Source organism: Sitodiplosis mosellana, unplaced genomic scaffold (genome assembly GCF_009176505.1).
Source record: "Sitodiplosis mosellana isolate CC-2019 unplaced genomic scaffold, AAFC_SMos_1.0 Smas_scaffold_6150, whole genome shotgun sequence".
Classification (NCBI taxonomy): domain Eukaryota; kingdom Metazoa; phylum Arthropoda; class Insecta; order Diptera; family Cecidomyiidae; genus Sitodiplosis; species Sitodiplosis mosellana.
Window position 1 is genome coordinate 1,374,701 of NW_022601391.1, and position 27,661 is coordinate 1,402,361.

Here is a 27,661-nt window from a genome sequence, read left to right on the forward strand (position 1 = left end):
TCTCTCTCTCTCTCTCTCTCTCTCTCTCTCTCTCTCTCTCTCTCTCTGTGTGTGTGTGTGTTTTTTTTTTTACTTTGTTCATCGGCCAATCCATTCGCATTGTTATTCGTTCCTTCAGGTTTTCCCTTTTTCTCGTTATAATTGGGCGAGCGAACATGCCGCTTCAAGTAAAAGTGAACAGAGGAAGAATTCTGAATTCTGTTGCAAGCCATGCAATTGCAGGGACGTTGAATGTGTTTGGCAAACAAAGCATTTGGCTAAGAGTTTCATTCAATCTCTTTTTCTATATAATAAAAAATCTAAACGATTGCAAGCGATTAATGTTGAGAGCTTGTCTCTCTTTGAAACAAAATTAAATATCATCATCATGGATACCTCAGTAAATCCTTTGATGGTTTTGCAACAAATCTCTAATCTAAAATAGATTGGCATTCATTCGAAAAGGATTCAAAAACGGACCTTCGTTCAAACAAAGCTTCATGGTTTTTCATTCAGATTGGCATGGTTTTGTACATTTTTTTTGCCTCATTGGATGATACACACACGAGATATAGATACGAATGGCGTGAAAAATGTAAGACAACCAAACGAAGAACCAGTGCATGATTTGATCTTTATGTTTCCATGATCTTGTACGGTTGATTTGAGGTGAGTGCATTCAATTTAGCCTCTTGTTCGTGTATTTGTGATGTGATGTTGATTCATTTCTTGTAAACGCGCTGCTCAAGCGAAGGTCACACACCGCAATTGTTACATTGGTTTAACAAATGCTTGCATTTTCACATAATAATTGCATCTAGATAGTTTCTAGATGTATGTACTAGACTTGCGCGTCGTGCATTCGTCACGTAGCGTACGGTTAAGATTTTTTGTGCTGCTTTTCAGTGCCTTTCAGTGTGACTGCGATTTTTTTTTATAAATCATTTAATATGCTGGATTTTTTTTATCTTCTGTTCGATGCTTTTTCAGCAACCGATTAATCAGAAGCAAGAGACAATACCACAAACGAAGTCAATACTTGTAAAAAAAAAAGCTGATCGTTCGACTAAAGAACAAAACAAAACATATAAACAGACGGCAATCACGTTCGGTTCTATAAATGCATGTATATCGTGTTGATTTTTTTTTCTGATTTATTCACGCAACGAACAGGATCAACAATCCAAAGTACATTATCAGTACAAATTTGAATCAACGCCGTTGAACTTTTACGTTATTTGAATGTGAAAGTATAAATGACAATTATTTTAATGTTTATTTGTGAGAAATGAACAACTGCCTCGCATTTTGTTTGCATTCATTGGCTGCGATGTAAAACAGCTGATATGATCGAAATCAGGCACTGGAAACGACTTACCTTATTTAAACGTATGAATTGTTTTCATTTTTTGCAGAAAAAAAAACACTTCAATGCATCTAAACAAAGCGAATTAATTTAATGACCAATTACGGTTATCGCTGTTCTTTTGTCACTGCTGTGAAATACGTAAGCGCAACACAATATTGTCATATAATTGAGATTGAACTGGGCTTGAAATAAGATAAAAACCGTTTTGATCGAACACCGGAATCCAAATTCGATCAGCTGCGTTCAATACAAATGGCGTCATCTAATTTTAACTGTAACTCATTCATGCAATCATTCTATAAACCCGTGTGTTGTGTGTGTGCGTGTGTGTGCGTGTGTGGTATGTTTCGATTTTTTTTTACATTCAATTATCTGATAAAAACAATGATTTCTCAATTTTCTTGAACTGCTTTATTCCGTTCAACTGGTTTTCCAAGTTGATTTTTTTTCCGGGAAACAATTGTTCTATTTTTTCTGCGTAACGTATGAATAATACGTGTAGAGAGGCATAGAGAGTGAGAGAGAAAACGATGGTGGGAGAGGGAGAGAAAAAAAACTTGAATACATTCTGGTCAGTTATTTTATTTTTCTACTTTTCGCAACATTCATACTTAAAAGGATTTCAGCAATGCAAAGAGGCAGAGGGGGCAATCCAGTGAGAGATGACAATGAATGAGCGTGTTCAATACAATTTGACGTAGGTCATAAAACAATTTACGCAAATAATTCATATGATACACATTGCTAACAGGATATGATATAGCTAGACTAAGTCAGCATTCGTGGAAAAATCCTTCTGTTTCAAGTGTCTCGTGTGTCATTGCAAAGAACACAATGGGAACAATACGAAAACAGTGAAAAAAGATGCTTGATTGAGATGGAATTGGCGCTTTTCTGCTAATATGCTTGTTGTCGGGTTTGCTCTTGCTTATTGTCCCTTAAACAACCGGAATTAAATTTAGGAGCTGTGAGAATTGTTCGGTCCATAGCTACTCCAAATTGAAAAACTCTCTGTGCTGTGAGTATGTGTGTGTGTGTGTGCGCCGTGAGGAGATCCGCATCTATGTGTACACGCATAAGTGTGAAAAGAACAACGGCAACTTACAAGAGCCGTGCCGGTATTCTAAGTCATTCCACCAAAAACGTTCGGAATTATTTTTTTCGTACATAAGACCATATTGGAGTGAAAGAGAGAGGGTCCACTATTTTTCAGCGTGCCACCGGAATTATTTCGATAACTCAAGGAAGAGTGGATTGTGTGAGAAATAATTCCGGTGGCACGCTGACAAATAGTGGAATCTCTCTCTTTTACTCCAATATGGTCTTAAGTACGAAAAAAATAATTCCGAACGATTTTGGTGGAATGACTTAGAATACCGGCACCGATAGTGAAGTCGAGCGCATTCTAGATGCATACATATGCGTGTTACGATACGGTATGAGCACTTGACTTGACAAGTTTCAGCTGATCAGTCAATGACAGATAGCTGAGGATATATGCTGAGCATAGAAGCTCAGTAAGCTGAGATTGGGACATTTTGACTTTATGACGTGTACTCCATACAAATTTATGATGGCACGCATACAATTTCGTGCATTTCATCATGCATTCATATGGACTACACGTCATAAAGTCAAAATGTCCCAATCTCAGCTTACTGAGTTTCTATGCACAGCATATATCCTCAGCTATCTGTCATTGACTGCAGCTGATTCATCGGAATCCAATTCACTTTTTTTTCGTGATGTTTAATTTAGATTTAAATCATGTATTTTCAAGGCTAAATAATCATGCGCGCGCACACTCTCTTAGCTATTAGCGCTCGTTCAATGCATTGACTTTAGTATGGAAAATGAATGTGAGTAGATTTGAATTGGACTCTTTTTTTTTGCTGTTCTCACTTGAGCCCGTTTGTTTTTTTAAGCATTCGCCCAAGAGAGCATAAAATGGTTGTCGGACTCATTGAAATTAGTTAAGCGAAATGTAAATGAGGAAGTGTCCGTTTAATTAGTCGTCATCGAACCGATACGAAACATTAGAGGCGAATTTGATTTATGATATCATTTGGCCAGCACAACATGACACGAATTTCTGCCGCCGCCGCCGCCGCCGCTGCTACTGCTGCTGCTATTGTTGCTGTCTGGTTCGCCGTTTTTGCTTTCCCGTATCCAAGAGATAAAACAGCAAAAGACTTTTTCATGATATTTACATCTTTTATAACGCGCTCAACGTTTTTATTACAACAGCCATATGATTTCCGACATTTGAATTTGGTTAATAACTCGTTTTGACTAGAAACTAGGTAAATAAATCACCAATGGTTAATTCATATGAAATTGTGTGTGTGCACATGAATCATATGGACGAAGGTACTCCATTGAAGCCAAATACCGGAACATATCATACGCGGTGACTTTTAATATTCAATCGTAAACCAAAACGAAATAATAAACCAGAACAAACGCACGCACACGTGCTACGCTCGAAGACTTCGAGCCACAACGAGACGTCAGCTGATGTCAGGCTTTATACGTATATGTTTTTCATTTTAATTTGATGCCTTCGACAGAAAAAAAATAACACAAACAAACCGAAAGAATGAAACAGTTCACATTGAATTATGAAAAAGATGAAAAAAAAAAAAATAAAGTAAAAAATAAACCAGAACAAGATGTTAATGACAATCAGCAAATGAGTACAATATCGCTTCATATCGAAACACTATAAATTGTGTGCTGAACCATTGGATTCGATGTCAGGGTCAACGCTTACAAAACAAAACAATATATACGGCTGCTATCACGCAAACTGTTCAAAGTAAAAATATGACACTTTGATCTCAATGATGTTGATCATTTTCGCATCAATTTTTTTCTCGTTTCTCTCTTTTATGCGCACACAAATGCGCCGGCTACGATTCGTCTTCATTTCTTGGAAAATGCGTGCGAGATTGATTCGATTCTGAGCATTGAAATTCATGCAAATAACAATACAAACAGCAGCGGCACGCATACAAATATCATTGAACACACACAAACACCACATCATCCAGTCACTCAGTCAGCCAGACGGTATAAAACATATATGCAACTATGATTATTATATTAATATGAATTATGAAAAAAAATGTAAAGTGATATTTCAATCGAATCTCGTCTATGAATTATGCCGCAGTTCTGCTGCTGTTGCTGCACTGTTGTTATTGTATGGTTGTTTGGTCAATGTGAGGCAGCACACTGTTGGTGCGTATGTGTTTGAGTCTCAGAATTCAACATTTTATTACCAGCCGATATATACTAACTAGAATGCGCATTTAATCAAAACGATAATGCACTGTGAGCGCGCGCGATTTGACTTATTTTGCAGGTATTTTATTGATTTCACTTCGTTTTCAATAAGTTTAAATTTATTCACTGTTGTTGTCGTTGCATTTTTTTGTTGCTGTTGTTCTATTCATTTTTCAAATCGTAGACGAAGCATACAGAAGCAATTTAGAATTCTAATTGATGCCAAGGTAAAGTTTTTTTGTTTCGGTGTTGGTAAGTGTGTAGGTGTGCGAAACGCATGTTGTTCTCGGCCCGTCCAGATATGAAAAATACGTATGTCAAAAGGGTTTATTTTTCTCTCAGCGGCGCTAATTAACGACTCATACCATTTTCTTTTGGCAAAATTTAAAACTTAACAGCATCGAAGAATTATGATTGTGAAAATATTTCCAAGCATCGGTAGATCCCCTTATCGTACTCAGTTGCTGTTGTTTTTTTTTCACATGAATTGCCATCACATTCACCAGCTGTAATGAGTAGATTGACCGCATTACTTTTTTTTTGTTCAGACACAAAAAAATCCCAAGCATGACATTTAATAACGCATATTGATATGTGTAGAAATTCCGTAGCGTTCGATACTTTGAAATTTTTGTGTAGCTAGCGCTTACGTTCGGAGTCACCTGTTGCAACTGTTCAAAGGCATTAAATGCTATAGGCTTTGTGTTGCTCATAAAAGCGTGCAATTAAAAGTTTATCAAAATCAGTATTTAATGTCATGCTTTAATATTTATTATCATGTTTTATTAGAAAGAAAGAAAAAAAACAATCCTCAGAACGAGCGAATGAATAAATGGATGAATACGCTCGCGCCACACTTAGTACAATGAAGTGTCAACATGGAATGGCTGTAAATGATCAACACACTGTACGTGGGGGACCATATTGCTATTTTTTTTTTTTTTCAAACGTTTCAATCTCTGCACACTATCTTCAATGCAATGTTGCTTTTGTTGCAAAACAATAAATCTGTTGTGGTTGTGTTCAATGACTAAAAATAACGAAACCAAAGCAGTTTCATTTAACGATTTAAATACTGATGATTTCATGTTTATTAATAATAAATAAGTAAATAAATAGAAACAAAACAACAAATAAAGGAAATATCAAAATGAATGCTGAAATGTGGAGCAATTTCCGTAAATTGTCGTGAGAAACGGAACCGATCATTTAAATTGGCGACGCACGGGGTTCAAACTACCAAACTGTGTTGTCAGCCAAGTCACGATTCAACGAATGTCGTTTTGCAAACGGCGCCGATTCATCGAAAATGTTCGCCATATCCTCAAATTCATCTACAGCCGATCGAGAATTCGATCGTTCGATCGCTGCTCTCAGTCTCTTTCCTGAATCCTCTTTCAATCTTTTAATATCTTCCAAATGATTGTCGAGTTTTTCATGCAATCTTCGGATTTGCTCTTCAGTAGATGGTTTCAGCGTTGTCGTTGTTGCTGGTGCTGGTGCTGTGGTGGTCGTCGTCGTCGTTGTCATGGTAGTGGTTGTTGTTGGTGGTTCGGTTGTTGCGTCTGTTTTTGGATAAACGTTTGCTGTACCAACTAGATCCTCAGCCTCATGGTCACTCTCATTCGTCTTCCGTTCAATGTTACTTGATTCGGGTTCGCTGTCTTGTCGTTGCTCAATCGGCGATGTATTTTCCGTGTTTTCCGTTTGTACTTGGTTTCGTGCATTGGAAGCGGATAATGTAACAGGTTCAGGGTAGGGTGGACCAGGTTGTAAATAGACAGCAGCAGCAGGTTTAACAAGAGGAACAGGAGGATATCCCGTCGGATTTGGTGGCTTGTAGCTCTGACTATGTGCAGGTGGCGCACTATACGATGACGGAGGATAGCATGGCACCGCCTGCACGCGCGGTTGACAACCGATGAGCAAGTTGGAACCGCATGGCGCTGACGAATACTGTGGTGGCCGGTATTGTGGCACGTATTTTGGAACAGCAGCGGCTGGATTTTCATAAATTGGCTTCGGTTCGTACTTGGGTGTTGGCTCGTATTTTGGTGGTGCCTCGTGTTTTGGTGGCTGCTCATACCTCGGCACGTATTGTGGATATTGCTGTGGAAGGTACTGTGGAAGTGGATATTGTGATGGGACAGGCGGATAATACGTTCTCGGTGACGGTTGTAGTTCACCTCCAAACGACGATGGCGGCTGTGTTCCATTTTCATCGATCACCTCGACATCATCATCCTCATCAAACATTGACCGAAATTTTTTGATCACTTCTCCAGGCTTTGGGAAAGCTGGCAACGGAAGTGGCTTTGGATGAGCCGGATAAAGTGATGGGATTGCGTCTGGTTGACCATTAATGCCATATGGATGATGTGCATGGTGGTGGTGATGGTTGTGATGATGATGCTGCTGACCTGCATGTGGATAATTCGGAGCTGAAATAAAGAAAAGATTTTAAAATTGGTTAGTCGAAATTTCATCAAGAATTTTACACATCTTCTAACCGAAATTGGTATTGGACATCAAAAAAAATGTCAAATAAATTTGAATTCAAACCAAATCGTAACTGAGCTAAATATTTTAACAAAAATCACCTGGGTAGATTGAACCAGGAACAGGCAAACCGGCACCTACATAAATGATATTCAGAGAAGATCATAAAGTTTATAGCTAAATTAAATTATAATGTAGTGTTCAAATTGAAAACCTGATAGTCGTTATTACCTGAGTAAACTGGTGCGGCTGGTAATGATCTATGTTTCTCAATGAGCGACGGCAACAGTGGGTTTTGTGCGCTAATTTGTTGCTCATATACGGAGGGATTTTCCTGAAGTGAAACGAAAGACGATGCAATGAGATATCAAACGAGTAAGGAAAAAAACTGATTACGTCGAAGAAGAAATGGGGATTCCCAATGCAGTTAGAAAATGTTCAATATACACATACCGGTGTTGATTTCTTTTCCCGTTTCAGTACGTTACCAAAGTGTTCACTTTGTTCGTCGGACGATGTGAGTGGTAACGAAATGCTGCGACACTGAATGCCATGCACTGCAATCAGTGCAACCAACAAAATGACTCGCTTCATTGTGAATCAATGAATTATACGGCGCGATCGGCAACAAATGACTGAATGATAATTGCTCGACAATGGACATATTTATACACGAAAATTGGATCAAATCCAGCATGAATGACACCAGTTAAATAACAAAAAGAAAATGTTTCTAAAACATAACTTCGAAGACGGTAGGAAGAGAGAAACTTCCGAAATTTCTTCCAATGAATTTGATCGCATATAAAACAAACAATGATTATTCATTCATTTGCTCGAAATGGAGCAGAGAGACAAAAACAAAGAAACATGGAAGCAAACGGAAAACGTCGACACAGCATTAATGACACCAATTTGAATACGAAAAAAAAATACAACAACAATAAAAAAAAAACCATGTGACGCTATCAGTTTACGTTTAGCATTTTAAATGTGTGTTGAACAGAAGACGAAGATGATCGTCTTTAATCATTACGACAGCATGCCAGGCATAAGACAAGAATATATTGATATCAGAGAATAAAAATGCGATATAAATGCTGTTTACTATGGGCCATTTAAAATCCATCAACATGTTTCTCTCTTTCTCACGGGCTCACTGTTGTGCCCGATGCACGATGCGTTTGCGTTCGTGGAACTGTAATTGGCCAGCTACAGTGTACACATTTCTTTCGATAGCATACGTGTAGCGTGATTCCCCGCTTTTAAGTGATACATACGTCATACAGCGCACGCATTTTATACCATCCTTACGATGTGAATGCGTTTGTGTAGGCCCGCGCATTCGGATATTCCACATGTTGATCTCTTTCTAAGAAGAAATACGACATGCTTTAGTTGCATATACAAATTTGTCATGGGGTTTTTTTTTGTCGCATGCAATAAACTGAGATTTTCGTACATTGCACTGGTTTTATTAATACGATAATGGAGAGATACTCAACCGAGACCGGGGAAAAAAAACCAACGTTTTAATCATTTCATTAGAACGATTAGAATTTAACGACAATAAATCTACCTCTAAAATCGCATTAACATTCAAATCATACCGCATATGTGAGCACAATTCATAAGCTGTGATAACTTACAGCAGAGCGAATGGATGTTGACATTTCAACAAGATGATGATTTTGCGAACACAAAGTGATTCAGCTCATCGCAACAACAACAACAACAAAAAATCTCTTCATTTTTCTTATCAATTTATTCAATGAAAAAGAATGTGAGCGGATTTTTTCTTCTATCCTCAAGATAAGTGCAGAATCGCATGAAATGACAAATGATGTGATTACATTTAACAAGTGAAGCACTAAGCAATTGGATGCAGGTTTATTTTTTTTTTTTCGTTCACCATCTCAATCAAAATTAAATCGTAATGTTAAACAAGAAACTAAGAGTTGACCGCAAGTACAAAACTGGTTCTTTGTGCCGTGTACATTTGCTTGATGACGACTATTACGAACCGTAGTGAAAATTGTGTTTTGAATTGGCTTCGTTTTTTACGTGGTGAATCAATTGTTGTATGTTTCAACGCATCGTCTACCATTTTAGCAATCCAGTTTGGTTTTTTTCCCCTCTTCTTTGTTATAAATCGATCAATTTTTTGCGCAATGCAAAAAACATGCTCAATTTCAATTTAAGTGAGCGAATCATTGTTTCAAGATTCTTTCTTCAATGAAACTAAAAGTGTTTCTTGCTTCAAATCTTGTTGTTTTTTTTGCATGAAAAAAAAACGAAGCTGTCATTCTAGAATATTAAAAAAAATCCTAAGCTGCTGTTAATCATGGTCTGTCTTTGATTCACTCCCATTCCAACGTTGATCGACTAAATGGCAATGGACATTGACTCTTGCACTTGCGTCCAGACGTATATTCTATGTTAACACTGGATTATAATGAGAATGCGGTTCTATGTCTATTCACCAAAATAAACACATCTTCAGCCAAATTTTAATACGGCTGCCCGGCGAATGCAGCCGGTAGACATTGGCACTAAAGCCGATAATAAGCATGCAAATCAAATGCTTTGACTCTCAATTAACATTTAATGTTGATTAGATCATTTATCTAATTGGCCAAATGTGAGTTTAAAGCGAGCGGTAATTTGTGGTTACACATAAGAACCCGGAATTTTATTCACAGCGGCTTTGTTTTGTGTGTGTATGTGTTTTTTATTGCTAAAATCACCAATAAATTTTGCAAAGTAAAGCACATTTTTTCCAACAAGATTTGTTATTTGTTGACCACATGTTTAGTAACAGTAATTACTACCAAATCTCAATATCATTCGGATCGTGCCCTCTTTCTTGCTGTTTATTTCTTTCATTCTGCATTAATGCAACCATTTTCCGCTCAAACTTACCGTCACCTCAAAAGAAAAAAAAACACATTACTAACACGATATTTGGACTAGAATAAAGAGACGTTCTTCATATCAATTATTATAAATTTATTTCCTTTCGAAAGAAGTTGGAACATGAAACAAAACTGCACCTGAAAAAAGCGTTCACAAAATGAACTGATACAAAAATAACGAAAAAAAAACGACCACATTTTCGCATAGCTAACCTCCGAGTCTTGTCTGTTACCAACGGTTCAATAGTTTAGTTTCAATGTTTTTCGTTTAATTAAATCGAGTTTTATGGCCATTTTTATATTCGGTAAAGTCACTAGGTTAACATTCACATTGAACCTATTCTGCAGCGTTTATGATATGCACGAATGTTGGTGTGATGTCCGGCTTCTAATCTGGACGAGAGGAACACATGAATCGTAAAATTTCTGAATAAATGTGTACTTGGCTAAATATTCGTATGGATATATGTGGCCTTTTTCTACTCTTGCGTTAGATTAGTTTTTTCTTGCTTCTTCTTCTTCTTTACTCATTCTTCTTTCCGAAACGTGAGTGCACATTTTACATTTGCTAAACATGGGTCAAAAACCGAACAATGTCGTAATTGATTCCATTAGGCGTTGCTGTTTTTATTCGATTTCAGGTAGATGTCTATTAATTTAAAAGAGAGAGAGAGAGAGAGAGAGAGAGAGAGAGCAAAGCGAATCAAACATGCTAAATCATTTTTCAGTCGGTGTTTTTTCGTCTTCGTAATTCCAACGCCACAATGGCGATGATTATGATGTATTTTCAAACGATAATTCAGGTCACAATTCAAAACGTAGCGATTGCACATTCGAATGGAATTATGTCATCGATGGCCGAATTGAAAAAAAACACTAACAAGACACGGCTGCATCATACGGCCGAAGAATTTAAACTTTTGATTACACCAATTTCAGTGATTCTCTCCTTTTATCACTCTCTTTTTTCCTTTTATGTCTAGTGTGATTGCAAACAAAACGCAACAAACTTGGTATGATTTACCATTCGTTGACATTGCCATTGTCATCATATATTATGTGTGTGTGTGTGTGTTTTTTTTTTTCATCAAATACTTGTCATTGGGTGCGATATTTTTTCTCGAAATAAAATCACCGGATTTTACCAAATACGCGGTTCTTTGACCGAAGCAGCGCGCTTCAAAGTGATTGCTGAAAAATTGGACTTGAGTGCGATCGCAAAGATCGATTACCTTCACGCTTTGGTATATATTTGTGTTTTGTGTGCGCGATCGCTCGCCCACTGCACCATATGACACTAGATGAATCAATTGATTTGTTAATTTTTTTTTCTGCTAGAAAGCCAAAACAATTGCAAAGCAAATGAAACAAAGAACGAAGAAAAAAAAAAAAAAACAGAAATTGGAAACAAAACGAAGGAGTTGGCTCTAGCGAATTCGTGCAAGTGTCAAATTAACTGTTAATCAGCGTGAAAATCGCTGTTCCACATTTGCTTGCAATCGTTCTTTTCGGTTAATTACCGATTCAATTTTAGTTTTATTGCTCAGTTGAGCTGGCGTGATGGGTCTACGCTTCCGATCCGTTTTTCATATATTTTTTTTTGTTATTTTCGCAATGATTTGTTTTTTTTTGCGTGTGAATACAATGCTTTAATATAAAATATTTTTTATCATATTCACTCGTTAAATTCATGTTTTTTTTTGTAAATTCTATACACAATAAGAAAAATATGGTGTATGAGAAGAGAATTGATTACAGTGCGCGTGCATGCGGTGCAAAAAAAAACGATGTTCGTACGTTTGAAGAGTACGCCGAGATCGCGAGGTGGCCGACGTGTGTGCGCGCGCGCACTTTTTGCACAGAAACATAAATGGGTAATGCTATGAAAACCTTGAAACGATTTAGATGAGACATAAAGTCGCAAATATAGTAATCAAATTGTTTTATTTATGTATATAATTTGTATTAGTGGCATTAAATGCGGCACAGGTTCGTACATAAAAGTACATCACACTGAATTGCAGTTGGTAAGTGTTTTTTTCCTCTCTCTCTCCTTTGTTTTGTGTGTGTGGACAAGTGATTCCAATACGAAATGAACGAGACGGCAACGACTAAATGTGCACGAAAGAATGAACATGCAAAAATCAATTAAATTTATTGCAATCAACTTAGCCTGCACACTGAGCCCAATATCATTAGCTCAATACATACAGTCCGTGGTATTGGCTGTCGTTTCTCTTCTCTTTTTTTCCCTGCAGCTATGGTGTGCGGTGGATTTCTGAAAGAATTGAACTTTTTCAACTTGCACTTGTCACGCTTGTTAAATAATTCTTTATTTGATTCTTGAGACTGCCTTTTGATAAGCGTAGACTGTGCCAATGGTGTTAGTAAATTGAACAGAAAATTATGGGGAGAACGGAACAAAGAAAAAACTACGACAGCAGCATTGAACCATCTCGCCTCCGTTGGCGATTGTAAAGTAAATGAATAAATGAGTGAATTTTCAAGATCAAGTGCTTTTTTGTGTGGTGAGAACCAATTTTCGATATGCGCACGCGTGTTCTTCAGCACAATCCAATAATTGGCTTTAAAATATGATTCTTGTGTGCCTCATATCTCACCTTGCCGCATTGTTTCGGCGTGAATCGCACGATGTACTCGCTTCTTTCAATGGTTTTCAATGTAATGGCCTTATAAGACTCACTTTCATTCTATTCGATGCCAATGATCTTCCAGTCGAACCTATCGGATGACTCATCCAGGCAATCGGATGACTCATAAAGTAGATCGTCTCTTTTCCTCTACTGACTAAATTATATTATGTTTATGACCATAGATCGGCTACAATTCAGGCTAATTAAATTATCTATCATAGGCATATAAATTCTCAATTCTCTGCATTCATGTGGCTGTATAAAACGTGAAATCATATCAAATCAAAAGCTAATTCATTCACAACTGATATGGACACAGGTAAACGAAAAGCAGCGCGTTTAACGTTCAGTCGATTCAGAATTCTAGTGAAATTTGTGGCACACGTGACTATTGGTGAATTTCAATAAAAAAAATCCCATGACCCGCATCACAATGATGTTGACCAGCATCAATCACAATCAAGTGGACAAAGCATCCGAACGATGTGATTCCGAAGAAATGGACTCAACGCAAGCGTTCTACGTGATTTTGATGATTCTCTAGAGCGAAATTTACGTTTTGCGTACAAGCTTTTGGTGTCAATCACACCATAGCTATGGTTCAAAAGTCCGAGAGAGTAAAGTGTTGGCGTGTGTATGACGTCAGCGGGAAATATGCAATGACTCAAATGCAATCCAACCACGAATCAATGCGTTAACCACAAAGCTTGTTCTAAATAATTGGATCAATTAAATCCGACATTTTTCCCTCTCGCTTCAAAATAGTCGTCAGCGATTGAATACATGATCAAATAGTTGATTGTGGATCACAAGCAATGGAAATGTACTTCTTTGGGGGAAAATCGAAATTCAATCATGTATTTGTGTGCCGAGTAGGGAAAATCCAATTCAATCAACCACAAATAATAAATAAAATTTTCAAAACGCAATTCCCGGACATTCGGTGTTGATCCAAATAAAAAAATAGAAGCAAAAAAAATGAACGTGCGACTTCTCTCATGACAACTGAAAATAGCATTTTGAAAAAATTCCGATCAAAATAGAAATAAAAATCTAATAACAGTTTATTCAAGTTTAAGATGACCCATGCCGATAAACCGATTAATTTGACCGAGAGTTAAAAAAACCCAAAACGGTTTGTATGCCAGTATCAAAGGTATCAACAAAACGTTGTGATCAAGATGCGTGTTAGGCGATCGCACGTAATGGAAAACAACAAAATTGATTTACAGCGAAAAATGGTAACAGACGGCAGACGGTAACTTCAACAACAACAATATGTTGACCAGCCAACGGTCAGCGTGCGTATGAATTCCAGCGAAATAGATTGATATTCGGTGCTTTTTTTTCGTTCATCGGAATGGTAAAAAAAGGCCAAACGTAAATTTTGTGACGCACGTGTGACATCACATCTGAGCGAAAGATTGTGTTCGACGAATAGATCTTTAGCCGCTGTATTGAAAGTTATGGCACATGACAGAACGATGCGGCACAACCACACATTCACCGTCCGCCTAAATACAAACCAATGAAGACAGGGAGAGAGAAAGAGAGTCGAAATGACAACACATATTGATCAACAAAAAAGCCCATCGCTTTCGGTATTTTGACAATAAAATTGTTCTCAAGATAAACAAAACAGAGTGACAAAAAGCAGATAACACGCAACGCTAGCAGGCAATGCGGTTCAAATATCTTGTTATTGACCATGCGATTCCTATTGATATATCATATTATTGTTGTTGTTGCTGCTGCTGCTATTATATTGTACTCCATGTTATTGCAAATGACGTTGATGCCGCTTACTTTGTGTGCTTATCGATTTAAATTAAAACAAATACAAAAACTGTCGAAATGAAACGAACAATTGCTCAATCGTTGTTTCCCTTTCTAGCCTATTCTAATGATGATATGCAGTTGAATTGTTGGTTGTAATTGAAGGGCGAGATGGTTGTTCTGAAACGAAGCTCCTCAATTGATTCGATGGTAAAGGTTCTGATTACCACTTTGACACGCACATTATGAAAATAACAATCCACGAACGCCGATTCCATCTTTTGTGTTGGCTCTAAAATCTCTCTATCTCACTTTTGCGTTCAAAACTAATCTCATTCCAGCAGCGATACCGAGTGTGTGTGTATATGTGTGTGTGTGTCGCATCGGACCCGATGCGTACAAGTGGCCCGCTACGTGACGTTCGCTTTTCGCTTTTGACGGTTCATGAATATCTTCATATATCGATATACACGAAATAAAAAAAAATCCCAAGGAAGGGGGCATATAACTGAATCAAAGCTATGTTTCTCTGCGTGCACAGCGAGAGCTTAGTTCATGCACGACTCAAAGGCAAAAGTAAACACTCACACACACACACACACACACACACACACACTTACATGCATGGAGACGAGCGCGCACGCTGTCCAAGCAGCTCGTGTGCGTGTCTATGTGTGGTGGATGTATGTGGAGAAGTTCAAGCTCTATGCTGCGTTGTTCGGAGACATGTGAGCGCTTTTTCGTATTTAAGTTGATTGCAAACGAAACGATCTTGCATTGGTTTGCTTGCACTCGCAACATAAACATTATATTTCGAGAAAAAAAAAACAGAAAAGATAAACGACCCAAGAAAAAAGTTCCTTTTTTTGTTCGTTCGCTCAGCAGACATAAATAAAAAAGAAGTTTTAATTTTTTCTGTTTTAATAAAAAGAAGAAACGCTAGAATTTGTTGTAATAAAATTTGCTAAACAGGCGCAAAATCAATTTTCATTTTAAAAATATTTCTAAAAAAAAAACAAAGTGTTAAATTAAACCGGCACCGTTACACCGAGAATATTTAAAATCAACACAAAACAACCGAAGTTAGTGATCTAGAAAGCATTTTTAGACACAAATTCAACGCGCACAATCGCATTTTAAAAATCGCGAGAGTATCAACGCAGTGACCAATTTAACTCGAGGAAACCCATAGTGATTTCGTTAATTCGAAGAAGTGATTTACTTTGAATTCATCGATTAAATCGAGATCATTCTTATACAAATTTTCTTTGTCCGTTAACACAAAAGAGCAAATAGAAACTACCAAAATGATGGCCGTTGCAGCAGCTCAGAAAAACCGCGAAATGTTCGCTATCAAAAAATCATACAGCATCGAGGTAAGTGGAGCGCATTTTCTTTTTTCTTTTCTTTCTTTCTCTCTCGATATTTTCTATTTCGTTCAATTTTGCACTTGCCGTAATTCAACAAAACAATTTTATAGTCGGAGAAAAATGAGATAAATCAAGAATATATTTAGCATGTATCATGCACAAATTCAAATTCAACCAAACGGTTTTCGAAATGTTCTAACGATTGATTGCTGTCTTGTTCTATTCACTTGATACAAAGATGATTTGCTAATTTTTGGACGACAAAACAGCACGACGAAATGAAATAATTTCGAATTGGTCATTCACAGATATTCTTAAAATGATGCATACGCATTTGAAAAATTCTTCTTCAAACCGTGACATTTTGTTGAAAATTTCTACAAACAAAATTTCAATTGAAAAAAAAAACGAATCAATGAATCAAAGATCACTTTCTCCCTCAGAATTATTTTGTGTGTTCAATAAATGTTCAGAACGATAGCTTCTTTGTGCTGCTAATGCATTTGATAAGAAGTTGGAAATTTCAACAACAATAACAACAAATTGTTCATGTTCTTCATACGATGAAGACCCATTAGTGTGGCTTCAACTTAACGAAAATTGCATATTTATAGTTAAAACACGCATTTGGCTGATCCCATTATATAATATGAATCGAAAATCTTTTTATTGATTTCGCACACACAATCAAAAGGTGTTGGGAGCTTCTGTTGCACCACATGTAAGCCAATTAAATCAATATTCATTCATATACATATGGCTGTGTATCACACACAACAGCATCTCATCAATACGTAACGAAAAGTAATGATGAAAAAAAAATCTTTCTTGAAAAATTTCACCAAATTTACCTCATTTTTGTTTGTTATCGTGTCTTTCTCTCTCTCTCTCTCTCTCTCTCTCTCTCTCTCTCTCCTCTTGTCTCTCGCCGCATCAATCGACCGTTACTGCTCAATAATGTTTATATTTAAAATGGCATACGATCGCTATGTGAGAAATGAATTTTTGAATCTTCATCATTTTTCTCTCTCTCTCATCGTTAAGTTTCGCGATCAACATTGGTCGACAATGCAAACGGCAACACCAATGAATAACACCGAAAACAAAACCATATGTTGAACAGTTTCGTGCACTTTCTGTTGCTATGAGTTCGATGTATGTTATTTGGTGTGTTGGTCTAACCTAAGCACATATTTGCTCATCTAAAAGAGTGAAACCGAAATCGCAGTACCTGGCTTTAATATGCTTTGGTATGACTACGATTTGAGTTTGGTTTTCATCATGCAGCCTTTTGTTTTGTCATCTATATTGTGTTTCTTTCTTATATCTCCTCCGTTACCTTAATTTCCAATCGAACCTAACTGACCGCCGTGCGCTTGTCTCGTGATATGGAATGCAATACGAATACGTTCATATGAGTGAAAGACAAAATATTTGAATTGAGCAATATATTGATTTTGACGGTAATGGATTGCTAATTGATAAAAAAAAATGAATTTTTCTTCAAGACCCCACATAAAAATATGACACCGACAAAGAAAAAACTTAAAGATGATGTGGAAAAAATCCATATTTTAGCTGGATTTGGTCTACGTGACCAGCCACATTTGGCTTGTGTCGTGCCGCGCTTTATTGATTTCTGTAAATTAACTGTTCGGCTCGTGTGTGTGTGTGTGTGTGTTTTTTTTCTACAAATTCTTGTTTAAACATATTCATCCACCCAGAGAATATTCAATTTGCGTGCCGTTATCGATTTGTTTTGAAAGCATTTGTCAAACTCACGTTTTCAACGAGATGATGACTGTTTTTCCGTGTCTCATCTCACTCGGCACGGGTGTAAACGTTTGCAATTGATTATTGGTATGTACACACTACCCAATCGGTGCTTTGACCGATTGAAAACAATGAGTCACAGTTACCTGGTGACAATTCCGCATTGCTGAATGACAGAGTCATAGACGAAACATTGAAATTTTGTGAATTTTTTTCATTTCATAAATTCGCAATATCCGATAAAGAGCAATAGAGACAGAAGAACTGGGACAGAGATAGCGATAGAAAACACAGAACGACCATGTGTCAGTGCATACGTAGTTCATAGTCTAACTGATATGTCCGCAACATGTGCGTTGTATATGCTACTGTGAACTACTTAAGTACTTATGCATAATAGATTTAATTGCCCATTGACCTGATTGACAGCGACAGCACCAGGTACACAATTGCCAAACATGTAGATGTGCCGGATTTTTTTGTCTCTCTCTCTCTCTCTCTCTCTCTCTCTCACTTCACTTCTCATTTTCATTTGGTTTCAATCGATGAAGACACGAGGCATGCGAGGCATCATCATTCAATCTATTGACTCATTTGAGTGTTTTACTCAGATTGCTGCATTGTTTTCATGTTTTTGATTTATTTTGTTCACCTGTCGATAACAATATTGGCCCGTTCCCATACTCTCTGCCCTCTGATGGGAGGGAAGGTTTTTAAAATGCGGCAGAATCAAAACAGAAAAAAGGCGAGTTCACGCAATGGCAAAATAGGCAACAGAAACCATTGCACCTAAAAAACTTCGGTCCGAATGAGCATCGAGATCGTTCTTTGGGCTTAAAAATATTTTTAATTCTGGTGGCGCCAACCAATCTCACTTTAAACATAAACAAAAACTAATTTTAGAGTCAACAAATATTCCATAAATATATATACTCAATTTAAACAAAACCACAAACGATGTGTGATTTCATACTCGCATATACAACGGACATTTATCATAGTATCTCGTCGAAATTTATTATTTTGGATTTGCATATTATTTTAATAGAGTTTTAGCGTTCATTATAGCGTCGGTATTCGCTTCAGTTTTGAAGTTAGCGCGCTCTCTCTCTCCCTCTCATTCCATATTCTCACATCGTTGACAATCACATGATGAATGTTCAACAGCTTTATTTCAACGGTGCCAAATGAAATGCACAATGAAAATTAACAAACAAAAACAGTCGCTGTAAATGACACTTGTCGTATGTTTTAAATCAGACGCGAAGCGCAAAGTCGTCCCAATGATATTTATTCTATTGATCTAGATCTCATTCTCATTTGGTCTGAAATTTATCCTTCGTCTCTATCTCGCTTTCGCTTTTGTGTGCAAGCACGTATATTTCTATTTGCGCAAATGCATTAAGGTCATTTTTTCGCGCCTAATGATGTTCTTGAAGTAATTTTGCATTTACTCAACAATTGTGTGTTGTTATCTCTTTTCAAATCAAACAGAATGGATATCCATCGAGACGTCGTTCACTTGTCGATGATGCTCGTTTTGAAACAATCATGGTCAAGCAAACCAAAGAATCTGTGCTTGAAGAGGCTCGCGAAAAGGCTAATGGTAAGTAAAACGCACTACACGGTGTTAGAACAAGAGTATTCAGAATTTTTAAACGATTCCTTTTTTTTGGCCATTCAAATTCATCCAAAATTCTATAGCGCACAACGGGTTTAACTTTTGTCAAGCACCACTTATCTTCGCATTTATTTTTATTTCAGTTTTTTTTCGTTCAACTGCTAATACAGTGCAACAAAAAAAATTACACAAAACGGCATATCAGACATGAAAGTATTCCTATAGACTAGGAAAACCCCGCGTTTTATTTTCAAATATCTATATATATTTCCATATTATTCGCTTGGATTTAAAAAAGATAAAAGTGTCTCTGTAGATAACTTGGACGAATTTTTTTTAAGCTAATTTAGTGAAAAAATTCACTCATTTGTCGAAAAATTTCTACAAGTGATGACATGTCGATTTTTTTCGCGATTTTGGCACTAGTCAACACTTAAGAAGACATAACTACCCAACCAGACGTCATAGAGAGATCGCATTATCCATATTTTTTTGGTAAAAAGGTCAGCTTTAAAATTTCGTACAGCTAAATCTAAAATATATCATTTGCTATGACGTCTAGGGGCATATGACAAAAAATTCGGTCGAATGAATATCTAAATGTTTACTCAAATATCGGAATTTGACACGAATATTGCATATGTTCTGAATATTTTTACAAATGCTGTGAATGTTATGAATATTCTTACAAAGAAAAAAAATAAAATCAAATTTCTGTGTAAGTGTACAGAGAATATTCAGAGAATATTCATAACATTCACAGCATTTGTAAAAATATTCAGAACATATGCAATATTCGTACACTGTACAGAAATTCACATTTTTTACTGAACACTGAACAATGGCTATTTTAAGCTGCTGTTGTTGTTTTTTTTTGCAGTTGTGATTTCAAAAATGCAGTTATGAATTTCAGAAAATGCAGTTGTGATTATTCATTGAAACGGCAATTTTAGTTATATTTTAACCTTTCATTTTTTATTTCTGACACTTTATACTGCTCAATGTAGTACTAGTGTTCCGAATGTGCAATAAAGGCAGTTCTACTACAGTTTATTAGATTTCGACGAAAAACCTCACGAATGTAAATGAATGTGTGTAAATGTTTCAAATTTAACGTAAATTCGTGCGAATGCAATATTTATTCATTAAATGTTTATTGGATTTTAGATATTTCATAAATAAAACGTAATTTTCAAATTTTTTCGAATGGTCATAAGCCCCTAGTATGACGTAATTTGGTTCAATGTCCACAGAATCCCCAAAAATGGATCCAAAAACCAAACTTGCTCTAAAAAAAATGAGTTTATTCAACTCAAATATTAAAAAAAACATGCTTGCATCATTTGCAGTGATGTTAGAATTATCCATAGAGATAATCTTTAATAGAAAAACTTGATTTTTGTATTCATTTTTGGGGATTTTGTGGACATTGAACCAAATTATGTCATGACGGGTGATATATTTCAGATTTAACTGTACGTCACAGCTATTTTTCTTACCTAAAAAATATGGATAATGCGATCTCTCTATGACATCTGTTCTCAAGTGATGACTAGTGCGAAAATCACGAAAAAAAATCGAAATGTCATCACTTGTAGAGAGATAACTTTCCAACTAGACGTTATAAATGGATCGCATTTAGCTGTGATCATCAGCTTTGATATGGAATATATCCAATCATGAAATATTACTGTTTCCATGAATCGACTGAGCAACAACAACTGCTATGGCCATTACTTTCTTATACGAGCTAATAATCCAAAACACCGGCGGAATTTTGCTAGTCTATAAAAATATTTTCATGTCTGATATGCCGTTTTGTGTCATTTTTCCATGACCCGAATTTTGTTGGACTGTGTAATTTGATTATTAATTTTAATTTTACTTTCGATTCAGACTTGAACACAAGCAGTGTCACTCAAGCCAATACTCAAGAGCAATTCAAATACGATGGTAACTATTATTATTTCTCCAGAATTCTTCTGTGTCTTCATGGGTTTTCACTTTAATTAATCATCATTTGACCTTTTTTCCCCCGTTTTTGTTTTTGTTTCATTTTCTATTGCACAGAAGATGCTCAGAACGAAATACCTGAAGTGTTCAATGATGAAACTGAAGAAAATGGTATTTATTTTGATTTCCATTTATGTTTTTTTTTCTCATTCGTTTGATTTCCATTTTGTTCTTTTGCATTTGCTTATGGTTTGATTTTTCGTTTATTTGCAAATTTCTTTTTTTCTATGATTTCGACGTGTGATTTTGTGTTTGTTTGGCGCTTGATTTGAACTGAAATCTATATAAATAGCCGATATCCCATTGAATAATGAAACTTACGCTAATGATGTCGATGAAGTTGATGGCCCAAATGGTAATTTATTTTTCTTCATTAAAATTATTTACATAAGTAGAAAATGTTGTTAGTTGATAATTTTACGCGTTTAAATTGATCGGCTGGTAATCCGGAAGAAATTAAAGAGAAAAAAAAACAAGGTGGAACAAATTCAAAAGGAGAAAAAAGTGTTGATTAAATCATAATCTGGTGTGATCTCGGCCACCGCTAAATATACTCGCACGTCAAGAAGTTCCAATAATAAACTATAATTCATCATTTCAATTGCAACAATAAAACGATGCGAAAACCTTTTACCAAATGGACTCGAAACTCCTTACCCGTTCGTATAAGCGACATGAAGAACCCAAAGAAAAACGAATTGAAACCATTCCATTTTATACGCTCGACTGCAGAAGCAACAGGCTAACGCCTTTGGACGTGATTCGTCTCGAGTCCAAGTGCCAATGACAATTTTTCTCTCTGCACTCCCCCATTGTTTGTTCACATGAATTGATTCACTCATATTTCTCCAACATTTGCCATCGTTGGCTTTTTCTTCGGATGAAATGACGGATTTGCCAGTTGGTTAATGCATGCGATACCCACGCGCCGCAATGTGAATCTCTTTGCCCGTTGTGGAAACACGCATACACATACAAATGGATGCTGCACACATACGCATTTAAATTTAATACTTTTCTTAATCGTCAGAACGACACTAGCAACAGTTAAAGCACTTTACTCCAATTCCATTCTTCCTTCGTTTTCCGAACGGGAGAGAATATTACGTGTAATTTTTATGATGGTTTCACATTAGGGCGAAAGCATATTTTTATGCGCGTGCCGTTACCACTTGATCCAAAGCAACAATGTCGATGCTATTTTTAGTTCTTTCTTTTCTCTCCGACTCTGGCCCAAAAACTCTGAGCAAGAAATGAATGGAGGGTAAATATCGTTCTTTCATTCGACGAAGAGAAAAACAGAGAGTCGCTTCTTGACGTCAGCCAAAAGTCGCATAAATTCAACTGCGGTTGGACAATGAAGCGGCAACAATGAGATGAAAGCATACATGAAATGTAATAGATTTGGATGGATTTATTCCACGTTTGATTTGTTCTTTTTGGGTTTTTTTCTACCTCTTTCTCCCTCACTAGCACTCTAATTCGCTTTGCAGAGAGAAAGGTTATGTATGACTTCAGTTTTGTTCATGTTTTTTTTTTTTTTTGCTTTTCTGAATCCCATTAGATGCTGGACTCACCGAAGAAGAAGTTGTGATTGCAAATGCCGCATCTGAATCGCCAGAGGCCGAGAAAGCCGTACAACGTGCCGCAATTGTGGTTCGTCTTCGCGAAGGTATGGGCTCATTAGGCCGCATTTTAAAAGCCATCGAAACCTACCATGGAACAATTGTTCATTTGGAATCGCGACCATCACATGAAGAAGGCGTTCAATATGATGTACTCGTCAAGGTTGATATGTCACGAACCAATTTGTTGCAATTGATTCGTTCATTGCGTCAAACCAATTCATTCGGTGGCGTTAATTTGGTCGCTGAAAATTCAATCAATGTTAAAGCACCATGGTTCCCAAAGCATGCATCCGAATTGGACAATTGCAACCATTTGATGACCAAATACGAGCCTGAATTGGACATGAGCCATCCTGGCTTCGCTGACAAAGTCTATCGTCAACGACGCAAAGAAATTGCTGAAATTGCATTTGCATTCAAATAGTAAGTCGCACTTTTTTTCTATTTACCTATGTATGTCTCAAATGGTGGGCAAGAAGAGAAAAACAAGAAAGAAGAAGAAAAAGTGGATATGCGAAAATCCAAGCCGATTAAACGTAAATTGATAAATCATATGATGAATTTTACCTTTGATGTCATAATCTGTGAGCAGTGAATGATGCATTTTGAGCACGTACGCATCTTCAGTCACAACACGAAAGACTGGAAAGGAAACTGAATCGAAAATTTAAACAACCTGTCTCATATATACACACCTAAAAGAAACTTGATGCTGCCGCCGATACCTGAAGTGGTTTTTGTGTGTGTTTTCGCGGTGTGCGATAACGCCCCGGCATGTGTGCTGAAAATGATTTTGGAATTTCATTGATGGTGATTATGATGATGACAGCCGAATCCATATTGACTGCATATCACTTTTTCTTTCTTTCTTTCCTCTTCTCCCACATCTTCTTCTTCTTTATTTTGATGGATATTTATTTAACTCGATTGTGTATTTGTTGTGGCATTTTATAGTGGTGATGCAATTCCTCTTATTGATTACACTGAAACTGAAAACCAAACCTGGCGCGCCGTATTCCGTACCGTATTGGATTTGATGCCAAAGCATGCATGTGGTGAATACCGTGCTGTGTTCGCCAAACTTCAAGCCGAAAACATTTTCGTTGAGGATCGCATTCCACAATTGGAGGAAATGAGCAATTTCTTGCGTAAAAGCACCGGATTCACATTGCGTCCAGCAGCTGGTCTTCTAACCGCTCGTGACTTCTTGGCATCGTTGGCATTCCGCATTTTCCAAAGCACACAATATGTTCGTCATGTCAACTCACCATATCATACACCAGAACCGTAAGTATATTCATATACATATTCAGTCGATTTCACTTTATCCGTCGTGTGATCGATCAAAATCCAAATGAAAAATTCTCTGAAATCTCTGCATAATAATCCATCGAAGCAAATGTTGAAATTCAAACTTTCTTTCTTTTGCTATTCCTACTTGATTTGTATTGTATTTGTTGAAAGATCTAGAGACCATTCAATCCATAGCATTTGACTTGGGCAATTTTTAATTCGATTCGTAAATTATCAAATGTTACAGTTACTAATAGGCTGAGATACTGTCAATTAGATCAAACTTTAGGTAAAAAGGCGAAAAACTTCTATCCAATTGCCAAGAGCAACACAATTTTCTTTCTCTTTGTGTGTGCGTGCTGCCTTCCTTTGATAACAATAAGACTGAGCGAAGATGCCTGACTTTGAAATGAATATATGCACAAACGCGTCCGCTCTTGCCACGGAAAATTCAATTTATTTTGCCAAGACACACAGAGAGACAGCGAGAGAGAGAGAGAGAGCCTTTATCATAGCATTGACATTACCAATGTGGCAAAAATTACACATACACACACACACACACTCATACTTCTGTCGAGAATTCGTCGCGCAATTGCCATTTGATTTCCACTGCTTGGGCGATGAGCGAAAAGGAAAATTGTCTTTGTACCATCACAGAAAATTTCTTCGTTCGCATTGAAGTGAAATGAATTTAAATATATTTGAAACGGCAAGTGAAATACGCACGCGACAATAGCGAGAATAGAATTATATAGAGAATGCAACTGTGACCCGATAGCAACAATGGCAGCGAGCGTGCGACAAAAGAAGGAGCCAAAAGTGAATTGTTGGAAACGACCATGTTCGGCTCACTGCTTCCATTCGACGGGAATGGAAGTGGAAAATTGGTCGGAAACGGTATTAATGCTCTTTTGCAGTCACTTAATTTTTCCCGTTTTTTTGACATCATTCGTTTACTGGATGCGTATGTTTGTGTGAGCGTTCGCTCAGATTCGATTCAATTTGCCATGATGCGTCATTTCTGTATGGATTGTTGTGGATGTAATGTCGTACATCCGTACGGCATTCGTATGCACACAATAAAAGAGAGCATAAGGCAAATTTGGTATTTCCCATTTTCACGCCGAACCGAACAGAACCGGAAATTCTTTGATGTTGGCAGCCGCGCAACAAGTGAAAAACTTCACCAAAGAATCATACATTGGACAAGTGAAGAGAAAATCATGCAATAAATCGAAATCCATTGTTTTTACTACCGATCAAAGTGTCGCAAATATTTATTTTCTTGAGCTGCGGAGCACTTTTTAGTTTTTTCTTTCTTTTTGCTGTTGTCAATATTTTGTTTTGTAATTTTTTATTTGTTCAAAATGTGTATCTAGAATGGAACCCTCCGAAAATCAATCATTTTGAGCATATGAACGTGTTGCTTGATAGTTTTGTGTCGAAACATAGGCCAACTAAACGACTCAATAAATATAATTCAATTTAATTTCTAATTGAATTTTCTTGAACTACGTACATAACTTTGCATTGTCCAATGTTCGATGCGAAATGGCTTGTAAAAGGAAATTCATGCTGGAAATCGATACTCTTCAAATCATCCATATGATTCAATTATCCCTTGGCAAATGACGAAATAGACTCTTTCTCCCTCTCTCGCTCGCTCTCTGTGTTTTTACGTACTGAGGGAAAAAAGGAGGACCGATGTCAAGCCTGAACCAATCAACCATGTTCACTTGACTGGCACAGTGAAGCTATTTCAACTGAAATAATAACGGCAAGTTTTGGTCTCTTTTGTTCTGCACCGAATAGAATCACAGGCACTCACCTTTTCGAAGGAGCGATTGCGATGCAAATACTCTACGCTTTTTTGTTATTGATGAAACGAATAAAAATTCGAGATGAAAAAAAAAATGGAACAATTTTAATTCACTTAAGTCGCTTAATGTTTCCCTGATGGAACTTTTGGTATAGCCATATCTCGGCGACATGAGATCTTCATCGTTGTAATTCATGTCATAATCGGATTTACTTGAGACATTTTTTTCCCCGCTCAATTGCGTTCTATGTACTGATTTTCCGTCTCAAGTTCAGCAGCAGATGCCATCCATTGCATTAGATTGAGGATGATTCAGAGTAAAATGCAGTTTTTGCAGCCTAGCAATGCCAGAACAAATCTTGTCATCTCAATTGACTTTGAATGAAGCATTAAATATATCGATTTTCCCCTTCTCTCTTCCACAGCGATTGTATTCATGAACTTTTGGGCCATATGCCATTATTGGCTGATCCAAGTTTCGCACAATTCTCGCAAGAAATCGGCTTGGCATCGCTTGGAGCTTCAGATGAAGAAATCGAAAAATTGTCAACGGTAAGTACAGTCTCATTAATTTTTGGTAACACAAACACACTATGAAATAAAAACACACTGCGAACAAAACAATAAAAACGACCATGCACGGAGAGATCCAAACAAGATTCCGAAAAAAATCCAGAAAAATTCCAACAGCAACACGTAGAATTGATTGACAATAAGTAAAAATATATCACTTATCGTGTTGATGGAGATATTACAATGTTCGGTGGCAATAACCGAATATTCATTTTAATGACACGCCAACTTGACCCAATTGCATGGAGAATTCATTTCATTTTGTTGTTGATGTTGTTATTGTTCGCGATTGTGATTGATGCGTAAACTTATGGAATTTGGTGCTGGTGCGAAAAGTGAAATTGGCGAACAGCGTACCGTACAAAGTGAGATTGGTCCTATGAATGGGAAGTGAAATGATAAATACAGCAGCGCACAATATGCGCACAAGAAGTGAAGACATAGAGCGCGGCCTATTCGGTCACCGTCTGGCCGACGAAATGAAAAGAAATGTAGATTTATTCATTATTACGCATCGGATGTTTTAATTGCATTGGTAGTAGCAACGTTCGTAGCCGACAGCGTAACTGGTTTTTATCGTTTATCATTATGAACTAAAAAAAATTGTTAAAACAAAATATATTGGAAGTGAATTCTCTGTTTACTGCTGTCCCTTTGTCGCTGTTTCAGACAGACAAACACACACACACACACATCGGGCCAGTGGAACATGACATGCATTATTTCTCCAACTTTCGCGAATTCATAACTTTTCGCACTCATCGTATCTCGTCATAACTTCTTTTTTCTCCTTTAATTTATTGCCAATTTTTGTTAATAGCAGATTAAAAGAGATCAAAAAAGAAGAAAGAATTGACTGGCTTGAATCATGTGTGAATTCGGTATTATGTTGGGAAAACAATACAATCGTCATGTTGATGTTCTAGATGATTGCGTATATTTTGCGCGGACTCGGTTCACTTGACCGCTCGTTAACGCCAAGGTAAACGGTGAATGTCAAGAATACTATTAAACGCATGAACGAAATGCGACACAGAGGCGGAGAGAGAGAGAGAGAGAGAGAGAGAGAGAGAGAGAGAGAGAGAGAG

At 36.9% G+C, this 27,661-nt stretch overlaps 3 protein-coding genes across 3 annotated transcripts in view; 1 reads left to right on the top strand and 2 right to left on the bottom strand.

Annotated features, from left to right (window-relative positions):
• The window catches only part of LOC129574036 (maternal protein exuperantia), a 249,156-nt gene that overhangs the window by 83,211 nt on the left and 138,284 nt on the right, over positions 1-27,661 (bottom strand). The window lies entirely within an intron of this gene.
• LOC129574038 (uncharacterized) lies at positions 5,691-7,782 on the bottom strand. Its single transcript, XM_055455346.1, has 3 exons — positions 7,589-7,782; positions 7,237-7,469; positions 5,691-7,077 (listed from the first exon to the last, which is right to left on the bottom strand). Exon 3 carries the CDS (start codon positions 6,890-6,892, stop codon positions 5,873-5,875), a length of 1,020 nt encoding a protein of 339 aa, XP_055311321.1. The 5' UTR covers positions 6,893-7,077; positions 7,237-7,469; positions 7,589-7,782; the 3' UTR covers positions 5,691-5,872.
• LOC129574031 (tyrosine 3-monooxygenase) overlaps positions 15,243-27,661 on the top strand; it is a 15,087-nt gene continuing 2,668 nt past the window's right edge. Inside the window, exons 1-8 of the mRNA XM_055455335.1 lie at positions 15,243-15,856; positions 19,118-19,229; positions 21,141-21,197; positions 21,315-21,368; positions 21,550-21,612; positions 22,822-23,308; positions 23,840-24,172; positions 26,426-26,552. Of these exons, the coding sequence (XP_055311310.1) occupies positions 15,788-15,856; positions 19,118-19,229; positions 21,141-21,197; positions 21,315-21,368; positions 21,550-21,612; positions 22,822-23,308; positions 23,840-24,172; positions 26,426-26,552 (1,302 nt within the window). The 5' untranslated portion in view covers positions 15,243-15,787. The remainder of the gene's footprint in view (positions 15,857-19,117; positions 19,230-21,140; positions 21,198-21,314; positions 21,369-21,549; positions 21,613-22,821; positions 23,309-23,839; positions 24,173-26,425; positions 26,553-27,661) is intronic.